Source organism: Gambusia affinis, linkage group LG09 (genome assembly GCF_019740435.1).
Source record: "Gambusia affinis linkage group LG09, SWU_Gaff_1.0, whole genome shotgun sequence".
Classification (NCBI taxonomy): domain Eukaryota; kingdom Metazoa; phylum Chordata; class Actinopteri; order Cyprinodontiformes; family Poeciliidae; genus Gambusia; species Gambusia affinis.
Window position 1 is genome coordinate 24,791,792 of NC_057876.1, and position 12,451 is coordinate 24,804,242.

A 12,451-nucleotide genomic window follows, 5' to 3' on the forward strand; every position below is an offset into this window, starting at 1 on the left:
GAAGATGACATATTTTATTTAGTTTTTAAGTATTCTAATCTCACAGTAAGTCATAGCTGAAAATAAACCACAAACCAATGAGCACATCCTCCTAGAGGTTTTGAGCTGTCCATCCTTTTACAGTCTTTTTGCTAATGGAATAAATGTCAGGCTTGCTTAGCCTGACATGTCTTGAAGCATTCAAGCTTCAAACACTGTGACTTATTTTCACTTATAAATAGTTAGACTGTTTTTGGAAACTTTTGGAAACATGAAACAAACTTCCTTTCTGTCTACATGCCTGAACTTAGTTGAATACACCTGAGTTTAACATACAAATATGTTTTCTTCAGGGGACAAAGAGGCCAAGACCACACATTCCCCCTTTCTGATACAGTCTGTCCTCAAGGCACATTCACTTCTAGTACACCAAAACATGTCTACACACACCACCTGAAACCTTCTCAAATGTTGCAAGAGTTAGATTCATAACCTGGCACCCTAAAATCATTATTAGTTTGTTGGCTTGGAGTGTGATGTGGCTCCAGTTAACAGCAGTAAATGAAATGTGTGTCTCCATTTCTGCTTGCATCTGTTTGACTTCACATTGTTTGACTCTAGTACGAGGACCTGCTCTGACTCACCCTGATCAAAAGGCTGAGTACCTCTTCAGGACGTCATTATGTTCTGCAGAGGCCTGTTAAATAACCCTCTAATGTGATTCTGGAATGTTGAAATTGGGACACATTTCATCATTAAAAGACATCAGCATCTATGGACCAGAGCTTAACACTGTACTGTAGTTCATGAGAGAAGTGCCAGTACATTACAACAATACATAACATCTGCATTTTAGATAAATTATAAAGTTTGTTCTCAACTGACAACAGCAAGAACTAGTTTGGATGTCCACAGGCCGAGAGGCACCTTAAAGCCAAGTTATTATATAATTTTTATATCATTCAATTTCTGTTTCCTCCTTCTTTCTATTGTAGGCAGTTAGTGTCCATCTACACAAATTGCTACATAATATGCATGACAAGAAATGATGAACCTCATATCAAAGTCATGTGACTTGTCGCTTCCTGCATTTTTTGAGGTAGTAAAGTCAACTTACACTGATCATGCATACCAATATGACCATCCACTCAGTGGTATGTTGGTTCCCTCTATGCTCCCAAAACCAGTCTGACCCATTGAGGCACTGACTTTACTAGATCCTGGGATTTGTGCTGTGGCATCTGGAAGCAAGCTTTTAGCAGTAGATTCTTTAAGTCCTGAATGCTGTGGGAGGGGTCAGCCACAGATTGGTGTTTGTGCAGCAGAACGCATTGATGATTGATTGGATTGAATTTTAGGGAGTTTACAGGCCAAGTCAACACATGAGATTACTTCTCCTCCATCAAACCATTGACAAACAATTATTTGTTTTGGATGCTTTATAGTTATTATAGTGGCCACACGTAAAGATTTGAGTGAGTTTGACAAGTGCCAAGTTGTTTACAACTACATTCTCATTGGAGGATATAGTTTTTAAGAAAGTCTTAACATGGTTAACAACTTGGCACTTGTCAAACTCACTCAAATCTTTACACATGCCCTTTTAAGAAGATGAATTTTAAGTGCAAAATGTTCAGGTGCCACGATGAAGGGATATTTGTTTTCAGACCAAAATGTGGAGTAGGGAATAAATGATCAGTCAGCTGATCATTTAGAAGTATTTGTGTTGCTGTTTTTGGTTTCCATTGTTACCCATATATGAGCATTCTCAATCTCAACTTTACCTATCAGCATCATTACTGTTACATTGACACCATGTTCATCTGTTCATATGCACCAACTTTACTGCCAATTTGTGGATCTACTTGTAATGTTTGAAGGTCTGTTATATTATTGCTATAAATGAGGCAAACAAACAAATTTTGAAATGCAGTTATTGGAAATTATTGACTTTGGCTATGAACCCATTCTAGCTTTGAGTAGATGCATGAAACAAATCACTGTGTGAATTGGAAATGGAAACAACCAAGAGTCAGCAGCACACAGCTTCCATTATCATAGCTAGAAACAGCTGATTAAGCCCCAAATATGGGTGTAGTCATGTAGTCCAACTTTACCTTCTTTCAATATTTTACTGTAATTTACTCTTCTATGTTTTATCATGTAAAGGACTTTGAATTGCCTTGTTGCTAAAATGTTAGATACAAAAAAACTTGCCAAGCCTTAGCAGTGGTTGGTACACGTCTGTCTCTGGACTCGGGTCTACAGCAGTTGCCATCAAGTCTTATTTTATTGCTACTAGAATAAGCTGCAACTACGTCCAGTGCAATACCAAGTTACTCAAGCATTCATATATTTATCAGGTCAAAATGGGACACTATGGAGTCAATAGTTTTATAAAATTCCCATAAAGGTTTAGAAATAATTTGATGTCCTATAGCTTTTTGAATATAAACTGGTTTTCAAAGAAACGTTCAATAGTCCTTTAGAAAATCTTTTCTGACAAGACACTGAGCTCTGCTCTCTTCTGCCTTTAAAGTTTCATCAAATCGAAGTTTTCAAATTATCAGCAATCGCTTGGTTCAGTCAGGGCTTTGTTCTTTAAGTGGATTCTCACTGAATTATCAACAAAGAAAGGATTTCTGCTCTATCAGCCAAGGACAAAGATGAATGTCCTACAAATAGAAATGAGCTCACAGCAAGTAGCACCAGTTAAAGTAATGTGTTTATTCCATCGGTCTGCATCTCTGGAGGATTTTATACAACTTAATTCAACTGGGAAATAACTGGAAGAAAGAAAAAGTCTCTGTGGTAAGAAAAAAAAAATTGCACCTAAAATTGGATTGACTAGATCAACTCGAGGTTCTTAAAAACAGCTATATACAGATAGACTAACCTTAAACATTAACTAGAAATAATGACACAAGCTACAGAACCTCAAGTGAAAGATTTAAAGTGTCTGTTTCTATTGCATGTCATTAAAAAAAGTTAATCTGTTTTTCACACTGTGACTCATTCCAAACAAATTATTGATATTTATAAAATGTACTCTTGGAAGGAATAACCCTGAACTCCAGCTATGGATGTAGCATGTGTCTCCTCTGCGCTGGGACTAAAATGTCACTGTGGCTCAGGTGGAAAGGTTTAATGCCATCGACCCGAGGCTATAGCTTGCTCTGTCAGTCAGGCTTCCAGTCAATCATGGCTTCCAGGTATGAAAGTGGCCATGGACTACTTAAACTGCTGCCTCCATCTCCTTCTTTCTCCTATGAACAGCAGAATATATTCAGCTGATGAATTGGAAGCTGCATTATTAGTCTATGAGTGCTGGGAGGCTGCACTGTGGTGCTGGGCTACATTGCGAAAATTCAATAAAGTGCCTCAGTACACCTTTAGAGTTGTGAACACAGTATGGGAGAATGCAGATGGAGAGATCTCCAAACGACCTGTGAGCTCCAGAGGTCAGGAGAGGATGCATGAGAAGAAAGAGTATTGAGTTGAAAAACTACATTTAAAATTAATGCAATGCCTTTCTTTACTGCTCTAACATGTTAAATAAATGATTCCTAAATGCTTTGAGTTGTTGTCCAATTAATTTATGATGTAGGATATAAAAAGTCAAGCACTATGAGCAGGAAAAGAGAGTGCAATTGTTAAAAAATAAATTACCTTTGCTCTACAATATTATTAAAGTTACTGACAGAAAGAGTGGTGTGATTTTTTCAGACTGAGAAATTATAAAATTTTAACAACATCTCCATCTAGTGGTTAAAAGAAAAATAACTCAATATGTTAAGAAATTGAAGGAAATTTAAAGTAAATGTGCATTTTGAAGTTTACATTTAAAGTTATTATAATTTTAAATTTCAGTGTAATTGATCATGATTCGCAAGCATAAATAAATTAAACATTTTTATCACAAATCAGTTTTGCAAAGGCTCCAAAAAGACTCGCATCAAAGAGCTCCAGCAGGGAGGGAAAACAGCGCAATGGGAATGACCTAATATTGGCTTTCAATTATTGGATGAAAATTGTAGTTGAAATTGCTTTTTAACGTGGTGGAATTTGACTCTTATTGTACTGAAAGTGATGCTACTAAAACTTATTGATTTAAAAAATGAATTTAAATTCAACTTGTTTATATGAATATGGCTCTGACGTGACTTTAAAGAAAATATGGCTCTATGCAAACAAACAGAATTCAATCATAAGACCGGCTGGTTTCCTTTAAGTACAACGTTCTGAATATTAATTACTTTGGATGTTAAAATGATTAGAAAATATTTGGTTATTCAAAATACTCATAACACAAAAGAATATTGTTTTTTTTCCAGTTTTATTCATTATTTCTGATGAGTGGAGCCGTTTCAAGTTTCATCACAAACTAAGCTGACATGGCAAGAAAAGTATTCAGAGTCAAAATAAAAGATGCAGACATCATGAGCTTCAACATTCATGAGCGCAACAATTAGTCATCAATTTAAGCTCTGTTATAGTTAGCTGCGATTTCATGACTAACACTGTATTAATGAATTCAACATCGCTGACTGGGGACAATTACATAATGTAGAAAATAGGAAAAACAATTAACAATTTGGTTCGATATGAGGCCTCACAAAAAATTTATTTCATAACAGTTTTAAATCCAACAGTATTTTTATTACAAAACAATCTAAAACTCTAAATTAACGCCTTTGCACTTACAAAGGTTTTACAAAATTTAGAATCCAATCCACATACTGATGTTATTTCAAGATAAAATAAAAATAAATCAGAAAATCATAGCCAACACACAGCCATACACATTAAATTAACTAAGAAGCTTCTAAGCACACACCCTCTTTTTAATTTTATATCTGTTAGTATAGGCAAACTGCAGATCATGAGATGATTGTGTGATTATTATAAATTTCTCTTTTTCATGTTTGAACATTGTGATCAAACACTTTCAAAAAAAGATGCTTAATTAACCATCTTTATCTTTTCTTCATAGATTAAACGGAAATTCTTTTCAAATACGTTTTTTTAATATTTCTAGCTTAATTTATTTTCCAGCCACTGAGTAAAACATAATTAGAAATAGGTAGATGCTGCTTTACCTATTTCTTTCTGACAATTTGAAACAAAGAAAAATTAGAACTACCTGCAGACTTTAAACAGTATCCATCCTTTGACACTTTAAGCAACAGTGCAAAAAAAAAAAAAAAAAAAAAAAAAAAAACAAGCATCAAAACCCCAGACAGCTACTAAAGTTTGTTCTAACACAGATCCACATGAAACAAAACATAAACTCAAAACTTCTAAGAAAAAGCTTCAGAGTTTCTGGTTTTCAGAAAGAGTAACACAAAAACGCTTAAAACAAATAAAACTTGTTCTTCTCACCTTAATCAGGGTCACAGGTCAAACACTTCTTATATTTTTATTTTACTAGATTAATTTCTTTTTATATTTTGAAAGAATAGTTTCTGCCTGGTAGAGCTTTTCTTTGTAAAAAGAAGTAAAAAAACAGTTGGAAGACAAAAATAAATACCTAAATCATGATGTCATTATTAACTTTTGCAGAACAGATGGCTTAAAAAAGAAACAGCCTGATCTTTTACAGACTGAATTCCATGTTTGTTTCAACTTTAACCCTGCAATAAACAAACAAGTACAGAAAAAAATCAGCAATTAGGGTCACTGAAGATGTCACCGCTCGTCCTCCACCTTCATGCCATGATTCACTCGTAATGCAGTGCTTTAAAAGTTATAAACATTTATACAATCTTCGTTAAAAAGTTCACATTGAATGCGCTCGTTCTGTCATCAGGGAACAGTCCATTCCACAACAAAGCTCCACCTCTGTGACGAGTTTCCGCTCTCTGCTCAGTAGAACCTCTTGTTTCTCTCCTGTCTCTTCTGGAAAACCACAGCTCCTACCACCGCACACACCACAATTCCCAGCAGAGCGCACAGCAGGAGCAGGAACACCTTCCAACCTGTGAGGGGCGTGCCCCGGAAGTTTCCAGTAGGATCATCAATGTTGTCTGTGGAAAAACAGGAGAAATAATCAATTTCAATGCACTTTGTGATGTCTTACCATTAGTATAAACTTCCACTACTTCCATGTTATCACTGGTTTTGCTTTTATTCTCATCCTTTACTTATCGTTATGACTTTCATTTCAGAAATCTCAAATGATTGCTTTTAATCTTTGCATTATCAGATTAATCCCGTTTTAGTTTTAATTTGTCCTCTGGATGGTTTTTATGCAACTATCACCAACTTATCCACAAATTTGAGGTGAAATTAAGAAATATGAAAGCAGTTCTCCATAAATAAACCAATACTGCAGGTGTCACAAAACAAACATTTCTGATACAATATCAATGCTAGAAAAACTACTCCCATTTAATTCACAATGTAATAACTCAAGTGTTACTTTACTGTATTGTTAGACAGAAAAGAATGGATAAAAACCTTGATGGAAACATGTACCTTGGATTCACTTCAATGAATAATTTGAAAACAGATGCAAGTACTGATTTCTATTTTGCTAAAAATTATGTTTGTTTTGCTTGTTTCTCTGAAATCCTGATCTACCTTTGGGGGACTTGAAAAGGCTGACGCTGGGCTCGATTTTAGTCCAGTCTAAGTTCTCCTCTTCAGGGGTGTGGTCCACCATCAGCTGGTAGAGTTTCATAGAGATGACATCATGATTATCTGGAACAAATGAGCATGAACTGTTAACTATACCTTCAAGATTTAAATATGCAATTTCAATAAAATGTCTCCAAACTAAAACCATGAAAGTACCACAGAATTGCTTTAAAAGGTCAATTAAATCACACTTATTTTCATCTTTGTTATCGAACGTCCCAGTTCTGACCGTACCTGAGAGATCTCCAGTTGCTGCTGATGCACCGAAGAAATATCCAGTAGGAAGACGAACACCTCCGATGTCAATACACTCTTTCCACTCATTCTTGTCGTCCACGTCAACCATCACCTGCAGACATACAGAGACAACATTAAATCATTTAGGTACGTACATAAAAAAAGACATGGTTCAGGGATTCCACTCATGATGCAATAAGTAAAGATTTTACACTTTGAAACCCAAATAGCTCAAAGTGAAAAGCTGCTGTGGAGATTTATTTATGTAAGAAAAGTGAGGATCAACTTGGGCATAAACTGGCATTAGCATGGGAGCCTTACATAAGTACAAGGCTGCTTTCATGTGTTTGTAGAAATCAGTGTAAGAGAACTATTCTGGAAAAACCCAGAATCTATTCCCTTATTGAAACCATTTCTTGACTTAAAGAAATAAAAAGGAAAACTATACAGAAATGACCTGGTGAAAATAATGTTGTAATTCTCTATTATTAGTTTTGAACATGGTGTTTTGTAGCTATGGGACCTGAGAATCTTTAGGTTTTAGATGTGCCTCTGGTTTTGCATGTTTGTATCAAATATTTAATATATTAGAACTTGGCTGTGTGCCGAGAAGGCATCCAGTCATTTGATTCAGAAAACCAACAGGAAAAAAAGGAACCATAAGTTTACACTGCTTACCGTCAGTCTTCCTCTGGAATAGCGGATAGCGAGGTACGTGTCAAAGTCTCTGTTTCTAATGTCAGCTGAGCAGCCTCCCAGCTCTGATGAGCGGCCATCTTTACCGTGATCATAACTCACTGTGCCGTTGTTTACCATGGCCGAGATGTAAGGGAATGAGCGCTGGTGATTGGACAAATCATTGGATAAAAAAAAAGTACAATATTAAAGAGTGCTACAGTCAAATTAATAATGAAAATGAGACGCAAATATATGCAAAATAAATTGTGCAAATGGAACAACTTAAGAGTTCAAGCACTCCCTTTACTTAAATGCAGCACTGAAAACTGATTTCAGCATGCAAAACTAAGGTAATGGTTTCAGATCTAATTTTGTACCAGCCATAACAAAAAACAGCTGCAGTTTTTTTTACTAAATTATCTTGTTACAGAGGACCTTTTTTTTTAGATTTTGTTACAGTTTAACAGAACTATAATAGATAATTTTCTTTAAGTAACATACATAATGAACTTCTCGTGAGTTTTAGATGCTGACATGCTCCACATTCTGACACCATGCTGCTTTACAGAAAATAAAGCAAACTCAGCACTGAAACGAGACTAAGAGCATGCCGACAGGAACCACTCACATCCGTCGAATCATCATTAGAGTAAGTATCTATAAAAACAGCCAGCCCGTGGAAGTGAGCATTGTTGGAAAACACAGGCCCTGCAAAGAAACAAGCGGATCAATCCACAGGAGCCACACTCTGCACACTTACATCCATTCCATGGAGGTCATTGCGGAAGGTATCCAAAAAAATAGCCAGGCCATGAAACTGATCTTGGTTTCCAAACACAGTGCCTAGGATGGAGGCAGAGATGATGCAAGACATGAGCAGACAACGACACACACTGTGTGACCAGCGAATATGAGAAAAAACTGAGACAATGGAAACAAACATCAGGATACTGTATGATGGAGTCACAATGGCAGCGAGGATCATTCAATAGGATGGAAAAGGATTGGATTTAGATTTTTACATCTAAGCTAATTATATACGTCTATAATCAAGTCTATATTTTATCACAATTTCAATTCTTTAATGTTCCTTTTCTACCGTCAAAATCTCAATGACCTTTTAACCAACGTAAACCACTTATTTTAGCAAAAACACTTCAAGCTATCCTTGTCTCCTATCCAATGACTGAAGGCAGGCACCAGACCCCCTGCAGGGATAAACAGGTATGGACTGATGGATGGATGAATTGTCCCCGTTTTGCTGTGCCTGATAATCCATCCTGCTTTTAAAATTTTAAAAAGCTATTTCTGGAATGTGGTTTTTCTAAATTTTCTATGCTAAAGCAAGTTTATTGATGCAGCACATTTCAGCAACCAGACAGCTCAAAGTGCTTCAAATGACAAAACAAAAAAAACAAAAAAAAACAAAACAAGAGAAAGGCATAAGTTATTGATGAAACTATGTAGTTAATGCATCGTATACATAATTTTTTTATGACAAAAGTATTACTTCTAAAGTAAAAGTACTACTACCAGACTGTCCTCTTCAAAATTATATTAGAGAAAAGTTTGATTTCTAAAATTTTTGAAATCCAAAAATATGTTTAAACTTTATAGAACAAAAGCACAATAGTTTTGTATTACTAAATCCAAACATCATTGCAACAAAGACAAAGACCAAATAAAAAAGCTCAGCCATGAGTTTTTTTCCACAAAAGACCTCGGCAAAAACGGGGAACGGGGAATGAGATTAAAAATGTACCTGGATGCAGTCTGTCCTTCGTGTACCAGATAGCGATGCCGTCGCCATGGAGATTCTTCTTCCCTGATCCGTGAACTTTAAACTGCACATGCATCTCCCAGTCCTTCAGGTAACAAGGCTGCAAGGAATTTGCATAAACACTGAAGTGAGAAAAAAGACTCAGATCTGATTGTTCAATGACAATAAAACTGCTTTCAACAAATTCATTTAAAATATTATTGACAGGCCTTTAAAGATTCATTTCAGAGAGCATATATTATAAATTTTCCTCACCACAGTATTCCATATGGATCCCTGTTTGCTGCGCTCATCTGGAGTAAGCCGGACATATGAGCTCGTCACCAGTGTGCTTCCCCAGAAATCCCACTGATTGCCAACACCTTCAGAAGAAACATGTGAAAACCAGAAAGAAATCAGAAACCCCTGAAGGTTTTTGAGCCAAAAACCAGAGCTTTTACATTAACAATTGTGTTTTTTTAACCTGCAAGACTATCATGGCATATAAGCTGAACACAAGTTGCTTCCACAGCAGGGTAATTTGAAGTTTTGATAAGATTTCTGGATTGTAAAAACCTAAAAATACCCATTTTTTGTTAATGGAGAAGATCAACTTCTACATTATTGGCTTGAATTTATCTCATGATATATGATTGTTGTATTCGTTCAGGTGAGTTTCTAAAATGAAAATATTTGTCTTAATGATTATTAATGCCCAGAAGAGTTTATGAAAAGAAAAAGATGAACTAAAGAACAATGTTCATGATCTCCTATCACTCTCAATGTACTCATACCATTGCTTAAATATTATACAGCTGTAAATCCACAAAGGTACAATAATTGCATGCCATCAAATAAGGCTCAAGTCCAGTTGTTTTAATTTTATTAGTAGTAATTTAAGTTCTGAAAATATAAGGTACCAATGCACATAAAAAAGAAATCACAAAAACTCACTCAAATAAAATTAACTGTTGTTACTTTTGTTTTCATTCAACTTGCATAAAGCCTTGGTAAGGCTATATAGAAAAATAACACTTAAGCAATAATATATTTTCCTCAATAGAAATACAATTTGTTAAAAGACAGTTGTGAAATTAAATATACAAACACAGGCCATAATATATTAGGATTTGTGTGTTATTCTATAACAGCAATTAGTTGTGTCCATAAAGCAAACACTCTGTGTTTGAACTGCGTTTCGATGACTGTTTACATAGCCTGACAGATATGCAGGCTAGATCCGTGTAGTATCGGGCTTTCACCAGGTACCTACAGGAAACAACACCAGGTAGTTATAAAGCTGCTCTTCAAGCTCAGCAACCTCATTCTTTAGGCTCTGGTTTCAGGAATAAACCAAAAAATCTGCCATATTCAGGAGCAAGCAAATAGATCTTCACTTAGTGTGAAAATAAATTTCTCCTAAACCTGCTCAGCATGTAAAGCAACAACAAAATTAAAGTAATAAAATACAAATATATGAAAAACACAACAAAAATGCTGTATAACATTTATTTTTTTAAAAAAAACTGAATTAGAGCAATAAAATATAAAACTTAGTTACACCAGCTGTTTTCTTTTTGGCAGATCTAGCTAATATACAAAAAATTGGAGTATTAAAAAAAGATCTACAGATAGATTATCACGCATCCAGATTGTGAGAAACCTAAGTGCTTAAGCAGAAGGAAATTGAACTTATTTTGTTTGCTAAAAACATTTTACCTAAAGAAGCCTTTTGAATGGGAGTTTGAAACATACACACATGTATTTGCCTTCTTTTTAAGCACTTAGGGTCTACACATGTGTAAAAGACAAGTACCTAAGACAAAAAAATAAAAATAACATGTAAACTGCACTTATATGGAGTCTTTTGTGCTCTTATTTAAGCCTTTGCCTGATAACTTGACTTCAAAGTTCAAACTGCAGAGAATATTTGTTTGGGCCACAGAAAATACGAGTTCGTGTTGTGTTCAGCTATCTCGTGTTGTTGACGTTGCTACGTCTTTATCCACTACCTTATTATTTGACACATTCGATGTAAAATGTTAAAACTGCCAGAAAAATTTTTTTTGAGCAGGTGAGACTACTGGAAACCTTTTGAGACGCGGTGGAAGAAGGAAACAGTCCGACCATCCGCTTGGCTAGCTCCTCTTACCTTGGTAAGGCTTCGTCAGAGAGTGCTCCCTCTTCAGATGCTCCGCGTTTCCGTCCGTTATATCACAACCAACCAGGCAGCACTCCACCAGGAAGAAAATAAATATTGAGCTTAGAAATGTTTTAAATCCTCTCATTTTGTCAAAACACACTCAGGTGGAAGCTCTTACAACAACTTCGATATCCCAAACTCCTTTCGCTTTTCTCCTCCGACAAGAAACAAGAACACCTCCTCATTTATGAACCACACCTCAGCTCCAAGCGATCATGTTTTCAGTTGCTAATCCGCAAGTTAAAATAGACTTAGACATACATTTTATAATGACTAAAACTAATAATTTTTGTAATATGATTTTACTTAAATAATGCCAGAAAATAGTTAAGTTTCAGTTGTTTCTGTACGGAAACTTTAAATGTCACGGTGTGCATTTAAGAGCCAATCAGAAAGAAGCACATCGCAAATTAGGCCAATCGGAGAAAAGATGTTTTTCACCATTTTCCCACAAGATGGAGACATAGTGTAAAAAACAAAAACCAGGAGCCGCTCAAGAATAAATTCAGGTTTGCCAGGCGCTTTGGTACATTTCGCACATCAGCCTTTATATCTGCACAACAACGAGAGCATTTCTCAACCAGTTACAAACTATAAGACCTGATTGATGACTTACAAAGTCTGTCACTTGCTCAAAATGGATAATTATTAATCAATTCCAGAAAAGCAAACATGTCAATAATAGTGTCAGTTTCTGCAAAACAAAAGTCCTACCATCATGTTCGTGAACAAGACAGTCAAATGGCTTGAACATCTTTTTATTACGAAAATTCACTCCGTGTTTTCCATTGCAAAAAGTCTGATTTTGGTTACGCTATCTAAAAATGTTCAAGATAGTGTATTTGCACAGCCATTTGATATCTATACATAAATTACGCATTACTGTATTGATGGCTGGATGGATGCTGTTTGCTACTCTGATGGTCACAGCATTGTGCGAATGCAAAGTACAACAA

At 35.5% G+C, this 12,451-nt stretch overlaps 1 protein-coding gene across 2 annotated transcripts; it reads right to left on the reverse strand.

Annotated features, from left to right (window-relative positions):
• Positions 1 to 4,296: 4,296 nt before the first annotated feature.
• Positions 4,297 to 11,666, reverse strand: lman2 (lectin, mannose-binding 2). 2 transcript variants are annotated; one of them, XM_044126809.1, is made up of 8 exons: positions 11,445 to 11,666; positions 9,569 to 9,675; positions 9,296 to 9,413; positions 8,162 to 8,241; positions 7,534 to 7,695; positions 6,853 to 6,967; positions 6,562 to 6,681; positions 4,297 to 6,005 (listed from the first exon to the last, which is right to left on the reverse strand). In XM_044126809.1, exons 1-8 carry the CDS (start codon positions 11,578 to 11,580, stop codon positions 5,845 to 5,847), a joined length of 999 nt encoding a protein of 332 aa, XP_043982744.1. In that variant the 5' UTR covers positions 11,581 to 11,666; the 3' UTR covers positions 4,297 to 5,844. The 2 variants fall into 2 exon arrangements, with proteins under 2 accessions (XP_043982744.1, XP_043982743.1); XM_044126808.1 differs by lacking the exon at positions 8,162 to 8,241 and adding an exon at positions 8,294 to 8,376 and having other exon boundaries at positions 11,445 to 11,665.
• Positions 11,667 to 12,451: the final 785 nt, after the last annotated feature.

Bases quoted from the DNA above. Each gene is read 5' to 3' on its own strand.
- lman2 (XM_044126808.1), bottom strand. From the start codon at position 11,580: ATGAGAGGATTTAAAACATTTCTAAGCTCAATATTTATTTTCTTCCTG. The intron at 9,414-9,568 runs GTGAGGAAAATT...AATTCCTTGCAG, and splicing joins GATCCATATGGAATACTGTG to CCTTGTTACCTGAAGGACTG. The intron at 8,377-9,295 runs GTACATTTTTAA...CCTCCATCCTAG, and splicing joins GAAGGACAGACTGCATCCAG to GCACTGTGTTTGGAAACCAA.